The following is a 21,629-nucleotide window of genomic DNA, read 5'->3' on the forward strand; positions in this document are numbered from 1 at the left end:
TGTAATTACGAAGAACAGTTTACCAGAATGACTAAGTTAGTTGTAATATACAATACGGTTGGGTCGGTTTTACATCCTTACATTTCATATCCATTTCATCATAGAAATAATGAGTTAATAATGTGTACAGCATGTCTTAATGATGATTATATCTGGGGTTACATTCACTTTTAGCTTTTTCAGTTCTTAAACATTTTGTCCGAAATGCCCTTTATTCTCAGTGAGTTAAATATATAATACTAAAAAGTAAAACAAAATATTTTGAGTAGTAGATTTAACCTGTGACTTATTTGTTTTTCTCAAACATTCCATTCTTCCATTTTTTTTTATGATTTCCGATTTTTTTTTCAATTACCCGCACCAGGTAATAATATTTTCTTATGCTGTCATTACTCAAGCATTCACTTTTCAGGGTTTTCAAGATGACCAGGAAATTCTAATAGTCGGCGTCACGTCGAGAGCGCACTGGCACCACCTGGCGGTACTCAACAGACTACAATTGCAGTGACGAAAGGTTCGACTCTTTTTTTGAGACTCGTTTCTTGTTGATTTACTCATTTAAAAAAAAAAACAAAACAAAAAAAACCCCGGAGTGTTATATTGTTCTATTGTTCTATTTTCCCACTCTTCGATCATTTGATTAATTTGGCTTAACGCACGGCGAGCGAGACGGGACTTCCGGCAAATGACGATCTGAGATCATTTACTTCTGTCACGAGTATTTATTTTGTATGCAAAGTGTAAATCAGTCACATTCAATGTGAATTATGGCGAATACATTTAAATTTTTTCCCCCAACATTCATTTCATCCTCCTATTTTCAGCTTGCAACATGCGGGTCAAAGATTCAGCTGTTGATTTTTATTGAGAGTTGGAAGCTGTACGCGGGGCGGTCCGACAATCGGCGGGGCGAGATTTATGCACGTTCAGAATGTGTTAAAAATTGTCATCTCTTGGAACAAATTTTCGGATCCAACCCCGCGACCGGAAGCAACTGTTGCAGTTATACCACTTTTTACACTGTGGCAAAAACCCGACAACACCCGCTAAACATCCGGCGTTTGTAATCAGTGGGAAGGGTTACGCCCGGGTGTATGACCCTGCAACAGACACTGGTTTTGATCGGCTCCACCTCCGATCGGCTCTGATATGAACAGGGCACCCGGGTCGTCATGCCGAGAGACAGGAACATCCGTGTATCATCATCAGCCCGTGCAACTGCCCCTTTGCCCCTCGATGCCCGACGGTGCCCTTTCTATCAGGCGCGTTTTCCTTTCCTTTTTTAAGCGTAAAGGCACGTCCCCTCGGCGCGCCCACGATGCGCGCCGACGGAGCGCAGATCGCGGGCGTGCTTGCTCCGTTTCCTTATGCACCGAAACAAAACACTGTGCGTAACGTAGCGGGGAACACTTTGAATGTGACACACCAGACAAAAAAAAAAGAAAGGCATACAAATACACTGGCAATGGCAATAATAATTTAGACCGTTGTACGTTGTGTGATCAATAATCAAAAAAAACAAAACAAAAAAACCCAAATGGTGGATAATTTTGACATGTCATAGTCTCAAGGTTTTCTGTCTTCATCATAGTAAAATGGTTCGGGGCTGATTTGGACCCAGCCCGATTATTCTACGTCGACAATGTATTACGTGAAAGCCCCGAGTCCCAAGCACGGATTCATATACGTCTAAAGTATGATCATTCTGGAGTCCCCTGTACGATTATTTGTTGTTGTTTATTTTGCATCTGGCAACACTCTGCGTATATAACATAATGACGTTATTATCGTCATCTGTTTTATATTAATTCATTTTTCCCCCCCCATTTATTTACAATCCCTATACAAAGGGCGTTTCAAACTGCCCTTCATTGAAAACGGAAAACGTCCAGCCTGCGGCACACTACTCGCCGTCGTGCTGGAGGAGGCCGAGCTCCGAGAGGAGGAACGAACGACTCTTGCGCCGGAGTGACTCCAGACCGCCGAATCCTTTCCGCCGATCCGCTCGCACGGAGCGGATCGGCCGCCTCCGGTCGCCCCGCTACGCCGGCCTCCGCGTCACCGGCGCGTCACGCTCCCGTCGGCGTGACGGGAATCTGGACTCGCAACTTCCCGCAGGTTTCGCGAGCGTCGTGGTCCGTCCCCCTGGTACCGAGCGCACGGGGCCTCACCGGACTTACGAGAGTCTGATGGAGATGGACGCCGCAAGCAGATACCAGACGGTGAGTGGGGCCCAGATACGAGCGGAGAGAGCTGCTGCTGTTTATAACGCACACGCACACGCACACGCACACACACACACACACACACGCACTAGTGTAATAGTGACGTAATGCGTGATACAGTTTGAAACGCCGCTGACCAGCGAAGCGCTCGGTCCCAGGAATCGCTTTTGACAGCGAATGATGCGTTCGAGCGACTCCGAACCCAAAACAAAACAACAACCGTCTTCCTCTTCCAAAAAAATAAATAAATAAATAAATAAATAAAAAAAGCTGCAAAGGCATTTTTCCGTTTAATCGATTTCGGTTTCCCCGGCACGGCGGCACGCACCGTTCAGGGTGGGGGAAAGTTTCCTTCCCCCGCGGTGTTCGGCGTCTAGGCGTTTGAGAGAGCGCGTCTCGCCTGAGCTTCCCCTCATGCACTTCCGCGTTGGCGAAGTGGGTGACGACAAAACTAACGTTTAAAAACTCCTCCGGTGACCATCCGACCGACACGGGTTTAAAACACAAGACAGGCGATTGACGCGATCGACGCGATCGCGCCGAGGGGACGTCGAGTGCTCGACGTCATTTAGCCTTGAAAGAGTTCGTTAAACACAGCGATCACTTTTTTGGCCGGATTAAAAGTTATGTATTACGCCCTGCGTAGTCAGTTGTCCAAAGGATTTAATGATCAAGCATCACATCGGTGACGTCGTTTGTGTATGAAATGATGTGCTGCTCTATTAGGAACGTGAAGCCGACGTCACGTCGCTGCAGGGAGCCCCCATTGCCCACTGCCGGCGGGCAGTGACGGCTTGGGGGTGTTGTTGGGTGGAAGGCGGGGAGGGACTCCCCACTCCCCACGGCGTACAGAAGGTGCCATTTTCGACGTAGGTTTCTCTTATTTTCCTCCGCTTCCTTATGGAGCGAAACAAGCACCGCCCGTGATGGGGGGTGGGGGGGGGGGACTACTGACGACAACGCGAAACAAGCGTGACGAAATGTTGCCATAGAATGTCACACTAAATGAGGTCGTGTCCGTTCTTATATGTAAACGTTTATTCAAGTAATCAACTTGAGCTGCAGCCTCCATGTAACGAACAAAACAAACGACAAAAAACAACAACAAACTTTTATGTCGATCCACTTTATTTAAGCCACATTAAATAATTAAATGAATTAAATGAATAAGGCAGAGGTGGCTCCTCGCGTCTATGGCTGTAAGGTAACGACGTCACACCCTCGTTCCGTCACGGAGGACGGTGAAGAGTAAACTTTGATTATTGATTTAAGTATTTTGACTTTATTGCCTTTCTCATCACGTTGACATTTAATGACATGGAATTGATGTTATTTTCGTTGGGCAATGAAAGCTCCTGGAAAATGGTTGTCATTGAGTAGGTAGTTGTATAGCAGGCTAAAAAAGGCTTTTGGGACGGTCATGTCCACCTTTGTCTCGGGAAAGGAGGTAATATTATAGCTCGTTTCACACATTTGCGTGATTGAATGCCCGCATCATTCAAAGCTAGTGTGATGAAGAGCTGAACGACTTTATAACAGTTGTTTTTTGTAATGAAGATTTCTTTTGTTTCCCCGGGACACAAAAGGGCGAATAAATAACAACGAAGTAAGAAGACGAGGTCTCTTCTGATAATAGCAAAAATCAGTCTTATTGCACGTTAGAAACGGGTTGTGAAGCCTAAATAAATAGAAAATCAATTTTCCTTAATTTCTCTAATACCCTTAACAGTACCGGTAACGTCTGAATTATCAATACTGCGTTCTTTAATTTATTTCGGCCTGTTCGGTCTCGGTACTCGTGCCGCTCGTGCCCCGTTCCTCCGTGCACCACCCCCCCTGCCCCCCTTCCTCCACTTTAAACAGTATTGTGCTGTTTACAAACACAGTAATGTCAGTTGTGCAACTAGGCGACTAAGCCACAGCTTGGCGGTGGTTTCAGGGCATTTATACATTTTTAACAGGCCTGAAAATAAACCGTGGGCCATCAACGCCGATCGAACTGGCAACAGAGGTTGACAGAGAATGTTCATAAAATATTCTGATGCTAGTCCAGAAATAAAATATGCAACAACAACAACGACGACGACAACAAAAATGAGGCTACGTCTTTGCGTGTCAGCTCTGCACCGCCTGGAAAAGTCACTTCACAAACGTGTCGAACGGCAAACCCCAATCATGGTTTGTCAGAAACCAAGTTAATTTTCTTTTGCAAGATGATGTAAAAGTTCAACGTTGTTGAAACCCACATGCAGCAGACCAGTCTTTAAAATGGGGATTGTATTGCTCGTCTCAGCCCGCCGTACGGGGACGGTGGAGTGGAGGTTGTGTTCTTTGGCAGGAACACAACTGACGTGTTTCTCAGTGTTGTGTTTTCCACACCACGGCCTGTCGCAGTTTGTCCACAAGCAGCGGGGTATTCTCGCTCTCTTGGCCCAGTTTGCGACCCCACTCCTTCAAGCACTCCTTCAAGCACTCCGCAAAGAGATTCCCAGGCATCCGCGCAGAAGCACTGGCAGCGTAACGGTCAGGCTGTGTGCGCGCACATCTTTGAACCAGCCCCCCTCGCTGGTTCTTACTTTTGCCAATGACAACAAAAAAGGTTCCTTCAGGCGAAGAGAGTGGTGATCCTTTCCTTCGACCCCCCGCCCCTCCTTTTTTTTTTATTGCCAAATTTCAAGGTCAGGGTGCCGCCAGGTAGCGCGCGAAAATAAATTCCGCTCTCGTCGGCATTCCTAATGTTGTGCTCTGTGTAGTCTTGTCTCATCCGTCCCCCGCTGGTCCCCAAGCCATTCTCGTGCGACACCGCGTTCCCGTGCGGTTTCTTAAACACAATGTTCTCCCTCTTTTTTTAAATGCGCTCACTCCAGCCTATGGAAACTTTAAAATCGTCCTGCCCCAGGCTCGCCGCAAAGTTCTTCTGCCCTGCTCCCTTGCCGCGGGCACGCTCAAGGGGGCGTCACGTGACCGGGCGTTATCAATCCGCTTGACGACGGAGGCTTCAACCACAGGCGCTTTTCCCCGTGCGCGTTTGTTTGTCATAAGCTTCGAGATAGGAAAATGACTTCCCTTTTCCCCGTCATGATTTCAATGTGCCGCAACACCAGCCTCAGGAAGTAAAGTAAAAAAAAAACCAATAATAATAATGCATGAAACGACCCAAAATGAACACGTATGCAGACTACTTGATGACAGCAGCATTTGTATAGGAATGATTCTGTCCCAAGCTATTCGATCGATATAAGCAGTTGATCACTCACAGCCGGAGGCGTTCCGTTTCCACTGTGCTACCTGGGTAACGCACTTTCCAAAAGACGAGTGTAAACACGGATGTTGAAAAACGAAACTGTGCTTGTACTGTCATCCACCCAGCGCAGACATGAATGAGAAAGAGAGAAGGAAGGAAGGTTCCCAAGTCATCTGAAAGAGTTTTTCGCCACGAACGAATCGTTTGCGAGCCTGCTTTGCGAGTTAACAGGATAGCGGTGTGACGTTACGTGCAGGGTTCCTTCATCGTCGAAGGTGCCGTGGCAGAATAAATGTTGGGAAGCAGGAGTCAGATAAGGCGCATCTCGCTTCTATTCCAGCCTCATTTTTGTCTTCATTTCCCAAAGTCCCACTCCCGCTTTCCCTACATTACGCAATCCGCCGTTGGTGGAACGTCCCTTAGCTGGGTTTAAAATGTTTGTTTCATACAAGTAGAAACTAACGAAAACAAATTGATCTGAAATAAAAACACAGACCAACCGGGACGGGATGTGCGCACGGCGTCAGGCATGCACATTATATAACAGGCACCGGGAGTTTATCCATCCTTGGTTTTTTCCCCCAGTCTGTGTTTGAGGCAGGCCTCTATGTGCTTTTGTCGACCACGGCCCCGGCCTTTATTTGAAGCCTGATTGTTATTTGAGGACTGTTTTATATTTGAGGAAATACGGTATACAGTATGTTAATAATTTATGTTTTTAATATTGTTGTGAATATGATGTTGTCGTACTCACCATCAACAAATCTGCTATTTTATGAACTAATTGTGCATAAGAAAACATAGCATTAACAGATCCTGTGCAAACGTGTGGCAGATCGCTTCAGACTTGTATGTTCCTGGTTAGTGGTTGGTAATGATGTTTTCAGGCGGGGAAACGGCCATCGTCACATGGTTCCACTTTAGCCATGTGTCATCACCACCAGAAAAACTTTCCACCGCCGCCTGGGGAAACAAATGTTGCGACTTGAGCCGGATTTACCTCCTAAGATTCACAAGAATGTGTTGGTTCTGATTTGGGCTCCACTTTTACGTAACGAGAAAGTGGCCCCAGAATCGCGATTAACCCTGCAGTCCGAGCTCAGGTTGTAAAGCAGTGCCCAACGCAAGTACTCTTACATGAAGGCATCGAGCCACCGTGGTTTGCGGCGCCGCCTCTTATGTTTCAGTCGTAACCTTCATCGTTCATCTATGGCCACAAACATTGCTCAAGAGAGACATCCGTACAGTGGACACTCGGGTCGGGCGATCGTTTCTGTTTTCCTGTCCTCCAGTCGTGGCGACTCGAGATCGCCGATAGGCGACGCGACTGCCGGGGGGGCGGCAGGGTAGGAGGGGGCGGGGGGTAGCTACGTCATAGCATACGAGTGAAATGCTGGCGTGGACGAAGTGGAAAGAAATATTTATTTGTTTTTATGAAACTATTTATTCTCTGTTCAGCATTTTTATTATTATTATTATTATTATTATTATTGCTGTTTTTTTTTTTCTTTGAATTTTTGCTTTCTGCAAGCACCATAGTTAAAGTTCCGCAAATAAACATTAATAAAAGTGTGAACATAAAAGTCTGTGTCTGTGCGGCAATATGGCAGCATTTAAATCCGTTATCTCATCTTTAACGTCAGGGTGCAAAGTTTTAGTTTAAGCGGGCATATGGAGGACAGAGGTGTGGGGTGTCACATCCGTGGGAAAAGACACGGCAAACTGGTTTGTAATTAAGGATTTTAAATTGGCTCATGACTCGTGCTGATTTACGGGGCTCAGCCGGCGGACATACTGCGCCACCGGTGCTTGAAGGCGGCCGGTCCCCTCCCCCGTATGCAGTACCAGCACTTCTGCGTTTTACTTGGCGTTTGTATTTGGTGTACCGGGACTTTTTTCTTGTGTATCGGTGCGTACTGATACGTACTCTGTTGCGCCCTCTCAAGGGGACAAATTACGTGGACATAATTGTAAAATATATCATATATTCCCCCCCACCCCCCCCTTTCTCTCACATGACAAAGGCGGATATGTGTGTTTCAAAAGCCTTTTGAGCCTGCCATACAAGGGAGGCCGATAGGAAGAGCCGGCCCTGCCAACGTGACATTTAGCCACCGTAAAGCTGATGCGACACATCAGATAAACATCAGCCACTGCCATCGGTGAATCAATCTTATTTGCCGCTCGGCCAGTGGCAGTCAACAAGGCGAATAACGGCCGATACTGATCTACAGTTGCTAGATCGGTGCATTCCTAATTACTATTTCAGAATCAAAATATGTTCGATAATATTATATCTAAATGCCATAAAGTAACGTGAATAAAACAAACGTTAAGAACTGCATCGGATTGTTATTGAATCATTCCGGATTAAAATGTATCGTCCCTGAATCGTATCGTACACCATGTATCCGTATGTACCTATCGGATCTTTTCGGGTAGAGATGCGCCCCTAGAGCTATTGATTATTTATTTCTCAAGAAAAATGCTGCTTGTGTCTCTTACACCTGTTCCCGGCCCCGAAAGACCCAGCCCAGACCCGACATCATCGGAGGAGGTAACTGTTCCACCCGTCTCCCCTGTCCCCAGTCCTACAATGCCTAATCCTGACCTGAAACTTTTCCGGTGTGCCTACATTATGTGGCGGTGCACCCAAATGAAAAAAGTTGGACACAGTGCCACCATGTTAAAAGTTAGTCTGGAGCCCTGTGCTTTTACACCAAAATGAGCGCGTATATGTGGATATTCTTTTTAAACGCGAGTAAACCCATTAAAAATACTCGATTGATTCCTTTCCCATTGCCTGTAGATGAGTATGCCTTTCTTTCGGATATAAAATGATGGATTGATACACGGATATTCCTGTCTGTTCATGCAGTAATGTCCAGAATGCCGAAAATGCGCAAAAATATGCGTGTCTACCTGGGTGTCATATTTCCATCACTGCCAATCGACGCTGGAGCCGATGAATACCTGTGACTAGAGCCAGACCAATGCCATATTTTTTGGGGCCATTCCCGATTTTTAGGGAGTCACACGGCACACGGATAACTGATGTTTTGACTTTTCGCTTCAAAGTAGCGTAAAACAGACAAGTAGAGGATACATTTTTAATGTTTTTTTGTTTATTATACTTGTTTACTTTTACTTTTATTATACTTGTTTGTTTATTATACTTATAATAAACAAAAATACTTTTAATTAAAAACTCGGGACACATCAGCTGCATAACTGCTGATCCCGATATGGTCAAAAAGGGCAAATAATGGCCGATATCGGCCAAATTCCATATCGAGTCTATTCCCACATTAGATGACTGTAATGGATACAGTACGTAATGGATTAGGGTTAGTACGTTCAGTGTAGATGCGATCCTTTGGACAATCTGTCGGCAACAGTGTAAAATCTGAATCAGTTAAATCTTTTTCCTGGCTCTCAGAGACCAGCACTTTGCTTCCCTGTCTGTTGCCCCTCCCGGATTAATTCTTCCCTCCGCTGACGGAGCCGGGACAGGGAGACAGAGCCCCCAAACGCAATTACCCTGACCCTGACCAAAACAAGTTGACCGACAGTTTGTGCTTGTCAGGAGAAGAAGAAATAGAGAAATGTATTTTAAGGAAAAAAAACAAAAAAAAACAACTATTCAGATTCATGTAATCCAATCCTTTCAGTACAGGCAAAATTAAACAAGTATTTTTATAACGGTTTCCTTGACTCTTGATGTCTTTGAGGTCTTTAAGACTATTTGTGGACCTGACACTATCTCCAGTTAAAGGCTGTTAAACTTTGCATCACAACCAAGTGGGTGGAGTGTTTGCTTACAGGAACTTTTCAGACTTGTTGTAACATCTTAACTTCTTGGACGATCTGATTGGCCACTCCTCGCTCTAGACTTTCCGCCCTGGTGATTACCAAAGTCTTATCTCATCTTATCTTGGAACTAAGGCCGTCCACCTCTACTTGTTTACCACCGAGCCGTTCTGGCGCTGGGGTGGTGGTTCAAGGGCAGTTTGACAGAAGCTCCTGTGGTTAAGAGATAGTGTTGCAAAGGTTAAATTTCTCACTCCTCAAATGATCTCCGGGTCCCTCCGCAATTGGCGTATTATTAGGCGTAGTAGTGCATATTATATGTACAAATATGGCTAAATGAAGTACTTTAGACAAAAATGCACATTACTGTTATTGTCTGCGGACAGGCGGCTAGGTTTGAAGGTACGTTTCCATCATGTTCATGCGTTTTTCCTTTGTCAAACATTAGAAAATAATTGTTAAAAATTCAAGGTATCCACTGCTTGGGCAAAGAGCCATCCTCAAACAGGTTGACCACTGGCAATGAAGACAAGGCGTCAGAGTCTTCAAATACGAGATTTGGACATAGAGGACGGTTCGGGGAGAGATAAGAGATGGCAAGTTTTTGTGTTATTGTTACAACTTTCCAGATTTATGGTAAAAGGGTATTTTCTGTTGGGGGGGGGGGGGTCATAGTTGGTCAATAAAATAATACAATATCAGATTATGTCTGTTTATAATCTGGTAAAAAGGTTTGTGTTTCTATCTGCAAAAAATACTCCTATAGTTACTTTATAGTCCTGTTAATTTTCATAGAATCCTATGGAAAGTTTCTTCCTTTTGGTTTTTCCTTAAATTTTGCAAACCTAGTTAGGTTAGGAGCGTGACCATTCCCCTTGGCCCACTCAGATTTCATCCCATGACATCTGGGGGCTAATCTTTGGGGTTACAGTCGCTCCCTGTCAGGCCGACCTGTTATTGGAGTACGGCCAAATAATAGTCCCAAGGTGCGAACAGCTGTCTTGCTTTCTGCGCGTATCAGCTTTTCATTTGTCATCCCAGCTGTTATTTGCATGTCCATGCATCAAACCTATGTTTTATCTATGTCCCGTGGTGCGGAACAGAGGAATATCTCCGGTTGGCAGTTCAGGAGTTTTATTTTTTTAAATGACCATGAAACCAATCACTGTTTATATGGATTTGATATGTTGTCAAGGTAATCATGGAATTATTATTTTATTTATTACTTTGAGTGTCAAAAAGCAGTGAATTCCATTTCAAAAATGTGCAGGAACCATGGGTAACTTCTTCCATCCCATTTAGGGCTTTCACGATCAGGCCATTTTTGTCGTATAAATAATTTTGATTATTTTTGTCTGTGTTATGCCACTCGTCCTAGTATAAGCTTATAATACACATCCCATCATCTCGCAGTGCGTACCGTCCTACCTCCGCCCCCAACCTTCCTCTCTTTGCAGCATTTAGTGGTTCTGTTGACGACCGGTAAAATTATTGATTCCTCTCCTCTTTGTGTCCGTCTTCCAGTTGCACAACGAGGAAGACTCCTCGGAGCCATCCACCAGCGAACAGCAGCCGTCCACTTCCGGCTTGGCCCAGGCTGATGTCCCACCACCGGAGTCCCAGTCCCAGCCTCAGTCCCAGTCCCAGGCTGTTGAGGACGCCGCGTCAGCCTCAGGATCGGGCATCCAAGCGGAGGCAGATGCTTCTCCGCCCCCTTACGCCTCCATCAACCTGGGAGCAACCGCCTCTGCATCTGGTAGGCAACCACCTTTTTACCTTACCTTTTATGTAACAGTACATCCTTACAGGAGCCAAGAGTTTATTTTTATCAGCAAGTTTGTTTCTACCAGTGTTTGCCAATCTTTATTCTGCCACCGCACACTTTATTTTACTTAACCATCACTCCTACACTTCGTATCGACACCAGTTAAACATTTTTAAGTTCCCATGGAACGTAGCATCAGTTCATGCTGGCACTCATATTTGCAGCTTTACTACTAAAAGGAATTACAATTTTCCGAGTTTTCATTGAACGTATGACAGCTGACAGAATGACACGGCGATGACTCTGTGACTGATTATAGTTTTCTGAGTCCTGGTGACAAGCAGAATTACTAATACAAGTCGATACACACCGCATAATAACACTTTTTCATCTTATTAGTTATCATTTAAGTTAGAACGTGGCTGACTACCACCTATAGTCCACAGAGTTCCGCCTCAGGGAAATCACTCCGGGTGGAAGTTCCCACCAACAAGATTCCATTCAAGCGGACTGCTTGAGCAACCGTTCGGACTTACGACCATCTCTTCGACCAGGCAGTATTGCGTGCTGCGTACAATACTGCGGCGTGCACGCTGCATGTGCGGCATCTCAGCATCAAGCATCTCATCGCCTAACACCCTTTATGCACTATATACACTATATATACTATATACACTTTATACACTGTATACATTTCATCTCATCACCGTTCTCAGTCTCAGTCTCATTCCAGCAGTCTGTCAGTATTCACTACACTAGTGCTCTCAATGGCGACGCCCCCTTACTGTGAAATAACACCGGACCTGGCTTATCAACCATTTCGGTTAACGACCAGGTCCTAGGAACGGAACTCTGTCATTAAGTGAGGAGTAAGCGGTCAGTGGTTGTTTTGGTCTGAATTGGTTTAATTTTCATGGTACAGAGAGCTAGGCTGTCAGGGCATACGAAACATTATAACATCTAGGGTACAGATGTTTCTGGATTCAGAAGTCGCGATTGCCTTGGCTTTGATCCTGCTGCGTGGCACATTGAGTACAAATATTTTTTAAATTAGTTTAGGAAGAAGAAAAAAAAACATTCAGTGAGGAAAGACGAGACGAGAAACTGAAACGCGTCCAGTCTCTGCGAACATAGGTCTATATATTCTTATATTTATTCTTTTTCTTCAGAAAACGTCACAAATGCCACTCAGCCCCTAGTTATGTCTTTTATAGTTGGGGTGCAGTGCGACTGTGCAGGGACAGTGGGCACGGGCGCTTTGCTTGCCCGCCGGTTGCACCGCAGTACGGAGCCGGAGGGAGCAAGCAGACAGGGAGAGTGAGAACGGGTGGAGAACGTTTCTTCTCTGGAGACAGATAGTTTAAGACAAGTTTAAAATGACCACACTAATTTAATAACGCGTAATTTAATGGGTTAGAGTAACTGCATCGAGGGACGGGGGCTCTGTTAGCAGAGGGAGCCGAGACCGTCCGGGAGGGAAGGGGAGGGGGGGAGATGGGGAGCAAGTGCTGGTCTAAAAACCAAACCGATTCTGTTGCCCAGTTAATGATACTAGGTCGAGTGGGGAAATTTACGGAACGACTATTATGGAATATCGAGACCCACTTGATGCCAATATGGGACATTGGCAGTAGATTTAGGCTGTCAGTGCAAGTGGGAAAGGGGCTTGATTTAGTAACAGCCTTGCCGTGCGTAAAAAATAATGAATAATACAAATGCAAGTGGGATAGAGGAATATCTGCAGCCCTAATAGGTTTTGAGATTAATTTTGAGAAGGTGCACACCCTGAATGGCTAGAGCGCATGTCGTCAGGATTCAAGCAATCTGCTGCCACCTGTTTTCTTCAGATTTCAGTCTCCTTTAGCGGCAGAGAGAAAGGGGTCTTTTGAATGGATTTTGTCACAGTTTAATTCATGTGGATTTGTTAAGCAATATTTCACTACTGAGAAATCTACCCACCGTGCACGATCTCTGATGACCCCATTGTAGGCTCAGGAACCCCAGGCTGGGAACCACTGTATTTTCTAATGTCTTGTCTAATGTCTTCCTCTCTCCTCTGATTGGTCCACAGAGGCTGGTTTCGTGGCTGATTATCCAGTGCCTCCACCCTACAGCGTTGCCACCTCGCTGCCCACGTACGATGAAGCGGAGAAGGCTAAAGCCGCCGCCCTGGCAGCCTCTGCTGTGGATGTGATACCCAGGGTGAGATACTAGGATTCATGCTCAGTATTAAATTGTTTAACATTTTGTTTTGGAAAACTTTAAAGACATTTCTAGTCCTTTAAGAACCACATTCCACATTCCACATCACCCCACCTAAGCTGCAGTCCAGATAAGTAGCTCCTGAGAACACTTGAATCTTTCATTGAAGTTACTATATATGCTGTCTTAACTGTTTGTGTGCATGTTTATACGTGGTATGGTTAGGACGTATGTGACGACCTTCCTCCCAGGAACCAGCTACGAGTAGGAAGCGACGGAATCTTCATCCTGACCTTCTTCAGTAAGCATGCTCCGTGTTCTGCCTTGATCTGCCTCACACCGTCACAGCGCTAAATCCGACATGTATTGCATTAGTAATAAGAAATATGAAAACGTGATTAACCGAATTTACTTACCCACTCCCAAGTCAGTCATAAACATATTCCGTGATTGTGTCCTCACACATGGAGTTTGCTTGCAGCTCCATAGCAACGGGTTTGAATCATGTCAATTTTATTTAAGTCCCAAATGTTTATGAAGTTGATGAAACGTCTCTGAGGGACATGCAGTGTTCAATCCGTTTAAATGGAACCGTGTTGTTCTGTTTTGTTTTGTTATTTTCACAGAGACACTGTGAGGCAGGACTCTGTGGACTTTAATTTATTTGAAGATAGGTTGTAGACAGCCAGCTACCTTCTAACTTTTAGAATAAAGTAATAACACACAAGTGTATCGGCTGTCATAACGATCTCTCTGTCAGCGTCATCCTCCTCCAGCAATGTGCAGACACCGCTCCTCCCATTACCCACAATGCGTTGTCTTAAATCCACAGGCCCCTTCACTACCAGGTGTCTGTCTTGGAATTGTTTTTAAAAAGACAGACAAAAATAGATATTACAGTTATTTAAAATTGCCATCGTTAATTTATATTTATGTAAATATTTGAGTTGTTTTCCCCCCAGATATGTATTTTTTTTATTTCAAGAGATGCTTTTGTTGAGCTGAGAAGAACTATTCATATTTACATTTATTAATTGAACACACTCTTTTGTCGAAAGCGACTTACATGAGAGGCTAGAAAAAATCAAAGCATACATCAACCATTGGACCAACATCCAATTTAAGTTCACGACCTCCTGTTTCTAAAGTCAACCAGGTACAAGTGCACGATGCTGGAAGGAATTAGAATAAAAAGTGTCATTAGTTCTTATTTTTTATTTATTTATTTATTTATTTATTTATTTATTTATTTATTTATTTATTTATTTCTCTGTTCATGTCAGTGCATTATGTCTAATAACAACGTAACAGCTAATCAGCATCAACAGTTCATGTGTGTTGGTGTATTGTCAATACAACAACTTTAGGCTAGTAAACTTCAACGGAAAGAAGAATAGTTAGTCATAGCTAAGATAGGATCAGGTATGCAGGTGTTCTTGAAATAGTGGGGTCTTCAGGTGTTTCTTGAAGATTTTGAGTGTGTGCAGTGCATGCTGGTAGACCAGCCAGTAGGGTGTTTCAGTAACCTAGTCGTGAGACGACAAGTGCCTGGACAAGGAGCTATGCCGAGAGCTCCGACAGATACCGTCTGACTTCATGTTGTGTTACAGAGTGAATCTACAGGTTCGGGAGACAGTGGCAATATGATCAGAAGGTTAGATGGTCGTCAATCACTACCCCAAGATTACTAGCAGACTTGGATGATATTAATGATGACGTGTTGAATGGTTGGACTTACCGGGATGATGAGGAGTTCTGTCTTGGAGATATTCAGTTGGAGGTGGCGTTTCTTCGTCCAGATAGAGATTTCTGCGTGGCCTGCCAATATTCTTGCCAAGACAGTTTTATCTCCTGGAGGAAAGAGAGAGAGCTGGGAGTCATCAACGTAGTCATGCTAGGAGAAACCATGCTGCTGGATGACCGATGGCAGTGAGGAGGTGTTCCGAAGAGGAAGAGAGGAGGGCCAAGCACAGATCCCTGTGGGACACCAGTCTTGGACATACGAAAGCGGACAACGTAAGCGACGACACCCTGTAGGATCTACCCGAGAGGTGTGACTCAAGCCATCTGTGCGCAGTCCTTGTAATACCAAGATCAGAAAGACTGGACAAGAGAACATGATGGTTAACAGTGTCAAAGGCTGCGGATAAATCAAGCAAAATCAGATCAGATACCTTATGGACAGCTGCCCACAGAGTGTCCACAATCGCCAGCAGAGCAGTCTCGGTGGAGCGACTGCATTTGAAGCCAGACTGGGTTAGGATCCAACAGTTTTTCTGTGTGAGAAAAAACATTAGTTTGTTTAAATTCAGCACGTTCAAGTGTTGGATTGAAATGGCGGAAGCGAGACACGTCTGTAATTCTCTGCTTGTGATGAGTTAGTGATTGTTTCTTGGAGCAGTGGAGTTACTGGAGCCTGCTTAAATGTGTCTGTGAATTTACCTGTCATCAGTAATATGTTGATGATGTGTGTGAGTGAGGGTGGGAGAAATGACCTGCAGAAGGTGAGTGGATAGGGTCTAGGGGACAGGTAGGAGGGTGGCTGGAGAGGAGATTGGATATGTCACCGAAGAAAGTCAGGTGTGGGAAGGATGGGGGTGTAGAGAATTGGGTGCTGATAGTTGCCACCTTCTCTTTAAAGAAGATGGCAAGGTCATCAGCAGTCAGAGTAGAGTGAGGTAAAATCATATATAATGTTTTATTTTTTATAAATTAGCAATAATTAATATCCTATGTCTATCATTATTCATGTCACAATTGGGCTAGTATTTGGGATGAGGCAAGATCTTTGCCTACTAGGTCTATTGGCCTAAAAACTTAATATACATTTTGGCTTAACACTTGGGCTTAAAGGGTTAGAGCTAGAGGCTTAAGGGCCTATAATATAAGATATACATTTCCCCATTTTATAGGGCTTACGTTTGCAATTAAGATTATTTTAATGTACCTTTGTGTCCCACCGCAGCAAAACCCCGGATTTTTGTGCATTTCTAAATCGCCAGGCAAATAAGTTGAAAAAACCTTTCTAGAAGGAAAATTAATTTTTTCCAGATTTGTGTTCCTTTGTGTTTTTTTTATTTCTCAACGTATTTTCAAAGTCAAGTTTGATTTATAAATAGTAGATAAATGTTAAACAGTGGAGTTATATATTCCCATTAGATTACATGGTGAAACACAATTCACTTACCAAGATGCTGAACAGCACGAAACCCCAATTTATGGTTTCCTTTAAAGCGACCGTCCAGGTGAAGATCATTCCTCCATATTCCATGTGATGTGAAGTCACAATGTGAAACTGTTTTGATAGAGTTCAACTTTAAAATTCAAGACATTTAAGAGGTTTATTTGTAACATACATATACATACGTTCATACATATACAATATGCAGTGAAATGTCTTTGCAACGCATCCGGAGATTACGCAAAATAGTTACTAAAGCGAACATAATAGCTAACCTAATTCCTGCCTAGCTAACTAACTGAAACTAACTGATTCCTAAAACGTAATGCAGTTAGTGAATAAATATAAATAAAATGAAAACAAAGTAAGACTCAAAAATCTGACATGTTCTATACACACACACCAGGATTCATTGTTGTGTAAGCGGCATAACACTTGAATAAGGAAGTTGACGTCACTTCCGTAAACAAGCCTTCTGAAAACTTTGAGGGTGATTATCTCAGAAACACAGTTTGCTCCACCCTCGTCATTAACAAGCCATAGCTTTAAAAATAGGTGACCCACCATGTACTTTAGGGTCATTTGGCGGCTTTCGAATTTTCTTTTTTTGCATCATTTGAAAGTGGAGAATCAGAGCTTCCAAGCAAGGTGTCACTTGTGCAAATCAAGCAAATATTTTTAAAGCTATGACTTGTTAATGACAAGGGTGTGGCAAACAATGTTTCTGAGATAATCACCTCCAAAGTTTAGCCCAGACTTTCTCCATTCAGCTAGCTCCCAGAATGCAAATGGTGTTGTCGGACAAACAAAGCCTCATGGCTACTTAACATACTGCTGAATGGGCCAATAAAGGTTGAACTCTATCAAAACGGTTTCACATTGTGACTTCATATCACATGGAATATGGATGAATGATCTTCACCTGGATGGTCGCGTTAAAGGAAACCATTGATCGTCCTTGTTCAGCGCTGTTCAGCGTCTTGGTAAGTAAACTGCGTTTCCCTATGTTATCTAACAGGAATATTTAACTCCACGGTTTAACATTTTTCTCCTATTTATAAATAAAACTCTGTTTTGAAAATACGTTAAACGAGATAAAAAAAAATCAAAAAGGAACACAAATCTGGAAAAATCTGATTTTCCTTCAAGAAAGTTTTTTTTCCAACTTATTTGGCTGCTCCTGGGGATTTTAGAAACATGCAAGATGGCGTCTTTTGCTGTGGTGGGACACATATTTGCTTGATTCGTACAAGTGACACCTTTTTTTGAGGCTCTGATTCTCCACTTTCCAAATGACGTGGGAAAAAAAGTGAAACGGCACCTAAACTTCCTAAGATCTGCGGTTGGTCACATTTAGCAATTGTCATGTCAGCCCTGCAAGTTTGTTTCCTGAGGGTGAGCTGACTACCCCACTGACAGATAATGACAGGTAATCTAGTGGGGGAGTGGTTGGGGGTGGAGTTACCAGCTATTGTTCCCACCTATTACCTGCCTCTGAGAAGTGTGAAAAAGCTTGGAATCTTCGAGGGGAATTTTCTCTTCGTTGGCGAGCCGGTATTCCTAAAAGCTCCACCTGGAGGATCCCTGTCAAAGGCTGGGAGCTAAAACCGAAGGACCCAGTCTGTTCTACTCCCCCTGCCCCAGAGCCCTAAACTGTTTGGTCAGAGAAGGCTGTTCCTTGGTTGCCTGACCACCATCTCGCTGCAACCATGGAAAGGCAGACATCACCTCCTCAACCTTGCTCCCGTGGAAATCCCCACCTCAGAAATAGGTTCCATGCCGGTCCAATTCCAACCCTTGGACTCTGCTATTGCCACTTCACTGGGCTTTTCTCTCTCTCTCTTTCTCTCTCTGTCACTCTCACGCCACAACGGGCTCAAGGCAGGGTGCACGGCCTCCACTTCAGTGACTAGTTTGACCTCTTCTGGTCTTCTTCTTTTTCTTTCGCTGCTCCCGTTACAGCGGATCATCTGCCTCCAATACCTTCTGTTCTGTGCATCTTCCTCCCTTACACCAACCGCCTGCATGTCCTCCCTCACCACTTCCATAAACCTTCTCTTTTACTTCCTCTTTTCCTCTTTGCCTGGGAGCTCCATCCTCAGCGTCCTTCTCCCATTCCCATGTAACTCTCCTACACACGTGTCCAAATCATCTCAATCTGGCCTCTCTCACTTTTTCACTAACTGTCCAACCTGAGCTGTCCCTCTAATGGACTTATTCTTAATCCTGTCCATCCTTGTCACTCCCAATGAGAATCTCAACATCCTCAACTCTGCCACCTCCACTTCAGCCGCCTGCCTTTTTGTCAGTGCCACCGCCTCTCAACCGTACAACATGGCTGGTCTCACTCCCGTACTGTAGACCTTCCCCTTCACTCTTGCTGGAACCCTTCTGTCACAGATCACTCTGGACACTCTTCTCCACCCAATCCACCCTGCCTGTACTCTCTTCTTCACCTCTCTCCGCACTCTCCACTGCTTTCGACGGTCAACCCCAAGTACATGAACTCATCCACTTTCTCCACCTCCACTCTTTGCATTCTCAGCTTTTCGCCACCCTCCCTCCCATCCAGGCACATGTATTCTGTCTTACTCCTGCTGACTGTCATTCCTCTCTAATGTATGCCTCCACTTCTCCAGACTCTCTTCAACCTGCTCCCTACTCTCGCTACAGATCACAATGTCATCCACGAACATCATAGTCCCCAGAGACTCCTGGCTTATTTAATCTGTTAACCTGTCCATCACGATTGCAAACAAGAACGGGCTCAGAGCTGATCCTTGATGCAATCCCAACTCCACGTTGAATTCCTTCGTCACGCCTACTGCACACCTTACGACACCTCATACATATCCTGTACCACTCTTAGGTATTTCTCTGCCAACCCCGACTTCTTCATGCAATACCACACTTCCTCTCTCGGCACGTTATCATATGCTTTCTCTAAATCCACAAAGACGCAGTGCAACTGCCTCCGGCCTTCCTTGTACTTTTCCATCAGCATTCTTAAAGCAAACATTGCATGTCTAGTACTCTTTCCTGGCATGAAACCATACTGCTGCTCGCTGAGCCACACCTCTCCTCTTAACCTAGCCTCCACTACCCTTTTGCATAGCTTCATGCTGTGGCTGATCAACTTTATTCCCCTTGAGTTACCATAGCTCTGTACGTCTCCCTTTTCCTTGAAGATTGGCACCAGTACACTTCTTTTCCACTCCTCCGGCATCCTCTCCCTTTCCAGGACTGTGTTAAACAGTCTCGTTAGGAACGCCACTGACATCTCACCTAAACATTTCCATGCTTCCCCAGGTATGTCATCTGGGCCAACTGCCTTTCCACTCTTCATCTTCTTTAATGCTGTTCTCACCTCATCCTTGCTAATTTTCTGCACTTCTTGATTCACTGTGCCCACCTCATCCACTTTTCTCTCCCTCTCATATTCTTCATTCATCAACTCCTCAAAGTACTCCTTCCACCTTCTCAACACACTCTACTCACTAGTCAGCACATTCCCATCACTATCCCTCATCGCCCTAACCTGCTGTACATCCTTCCCAGCTTGGTCCCTTTGTCTTGCCAATCGGTACAAGTCCTTTACTCCTTCCTTACTGTCCAACCTCTCATTCAACTCACCCTGTATGCCTTCTCCTTTTCCTTTGCCAATTCTCTCTTCACCTTGCGCCTCATCTGCTTGTACTCTGGTCTACTTTCTTCATCTCTCTGACTATCCCATTTCTTCTTCGCCAACCTCTTCTGCTCTTTGCTCTCCTGTACTTCCTCATTCCACCACCAAGAGTCCTTGTCTTCCTTTCTCTTCTCGCATGATACACCGAGTACCTTCTTGGCCGTCTCCCTCACCACTTCTGCAGTTGTTTCCCAGTCATCTGGAAACCGTTCATTCCCAACCATTGCCTGCCTTACCTCTTATCTAAATTGCATGCAACACTCCTCCTTTTTCCACTTCCACCATTTTATCTTTGGCTCTTCACGTATCCTAGTGAGTTACTATCAGAAAGATGGACTCCATCCCAATGCTTTCTCTCTGCAAATATGGACTTTGCCATCCTACACAGTGTGTTACGGTGTTTGAACAGAGACTTGAGTTAAATCACTGGTTGATAATTTTTTCTGATGTTTGAGAAACAAATAAAGTCAGTCGTGAAGTCCAGGTTTTTCCAGCTCATAACTATTTCAAAGATTAGACATATCCCGCCTCCTCCAGTTTTGACTATCGTAATTCTGTTTACTTTGTTATCTTCCTGAACTCTATTTCCCCATTTAGAACTTGTTTAAATGCTTCAGCAACGCTAAAAAAGTAAGGCTAGGCTGAAAAAGAGACCAGAGGCTACCTTTCGAGTAAAGGATTCGGTTTGAAATCTTACTGCTTGTGTTTAAAGCCCTGCATAGCCTTGCTCCTGCCTATATTTCTGAGATTCTCGTGTCTTACACTACCTTACCTGTAGGTCGACCATACCACTACGGGATTTTTTTCTATAGATGAACCAAAACTTTGGAACATTGTTCCAGATAATCGATCGAATTCAGTTGGTGTCTTCAAACATCAGCTTGAAACCGCTTACATTTAAACCCTTGCCAACAACTGTGATTGAATTATTCCTGTTTTTTATTTTTTATCTTTTTAAGTGCGATATAAATGAACTTGTAACAAAAGAATGTCGTGTCTGTGACATCGGGTGTTGGTTGCTGAAGAGTCGATTTGAAGCCTTGAGATTGAGTTTACACTAGCTACCTGCTTGGCAGGAAACCAGCCAGTACCTTCTAAATTTTCTAAGGGTTGCTGCTTGGTTTTTAACCATGATGTGATTCAACATATTTATAACGTGCTAATGTTCATGTGTCCACCCTTACAGTTGCCTTCCTCTTCAACTTCATCGGCTTCTGCCTTTCCTTTTGTCTGACCAATACCATCGCTGGACGCTATGGAGCAATCTGCGGCATCGGCCTCTCATTCATCAAATGGCTTCTCCTCGTGAGGGTACGTGCAGAACGGGTTTCCCGTTTATCTCATGTATTTATATATGTATTTATTGATTTATATTTTCATGTATTTACATGAACGTACAAATCAAATACATAATTATTTATTTTTTTGTGGTTGTTCATTGTTTGCTTTTAATATAAAGCTTGATTTGCTGGGCGATATGGCCAAAAATGTTATCACAATAAAATATTTCATGCCAT

General features: G+C 44.2%; 1 protein-coding gene across 2 annotated transcripts in view; it reads left to right on the top strand.

Moving 5' to 3' along the window:
• Positions 1 to 2,095: 2,095 nt before the first annotated feature.
• ndfip2 (Nedd4 family interacting protein 2) overlaps positions 2,096 to 21,629 on the top strand; it is a 37,196-nt gene continuing 17,662 nt past the window's right edge. For both annotated transcript variants that reach the window (XM_080022299.1, XM_080022298.1), the window contains exons 1-5: positions 2,096 to 2,222; positions 10,804 to 11,035; positions 13,116 to 13,246; positions 13,472 to 13,547; positions 21,299 to 21,423. In XM_080022299.1, coding sequence (XP_079878425.1) covers positions 2,190 to 2,222; positions 10,804 to 11,035; positions 13,116 to 13,246; positions 13,472 to 13,547; positions 21,299 to 21,423 — 597 coding nt within the window. In that variant the 5' untranslated portion in view covers positions 2,096 to 2,189. The remainder of the gene's footprint in view (positions 2,223 to 10,803; positions 11,036 to 13,115; positions 13,247 to 13,471; positions 13,548 to 21,298; positions 21,424 to 21,629) is intronic.

Source organism: Zeus faber (assembly GCF_960531495.2).
Source record: "Zeus faber genome assembly, chromosome: 2".
NCBI classification, from domain to species: Eukaryota; Metazoa; Chordata; class Actinopteri; order Zeiformes; family Zeidae; genus Zeus; species Zeus faber.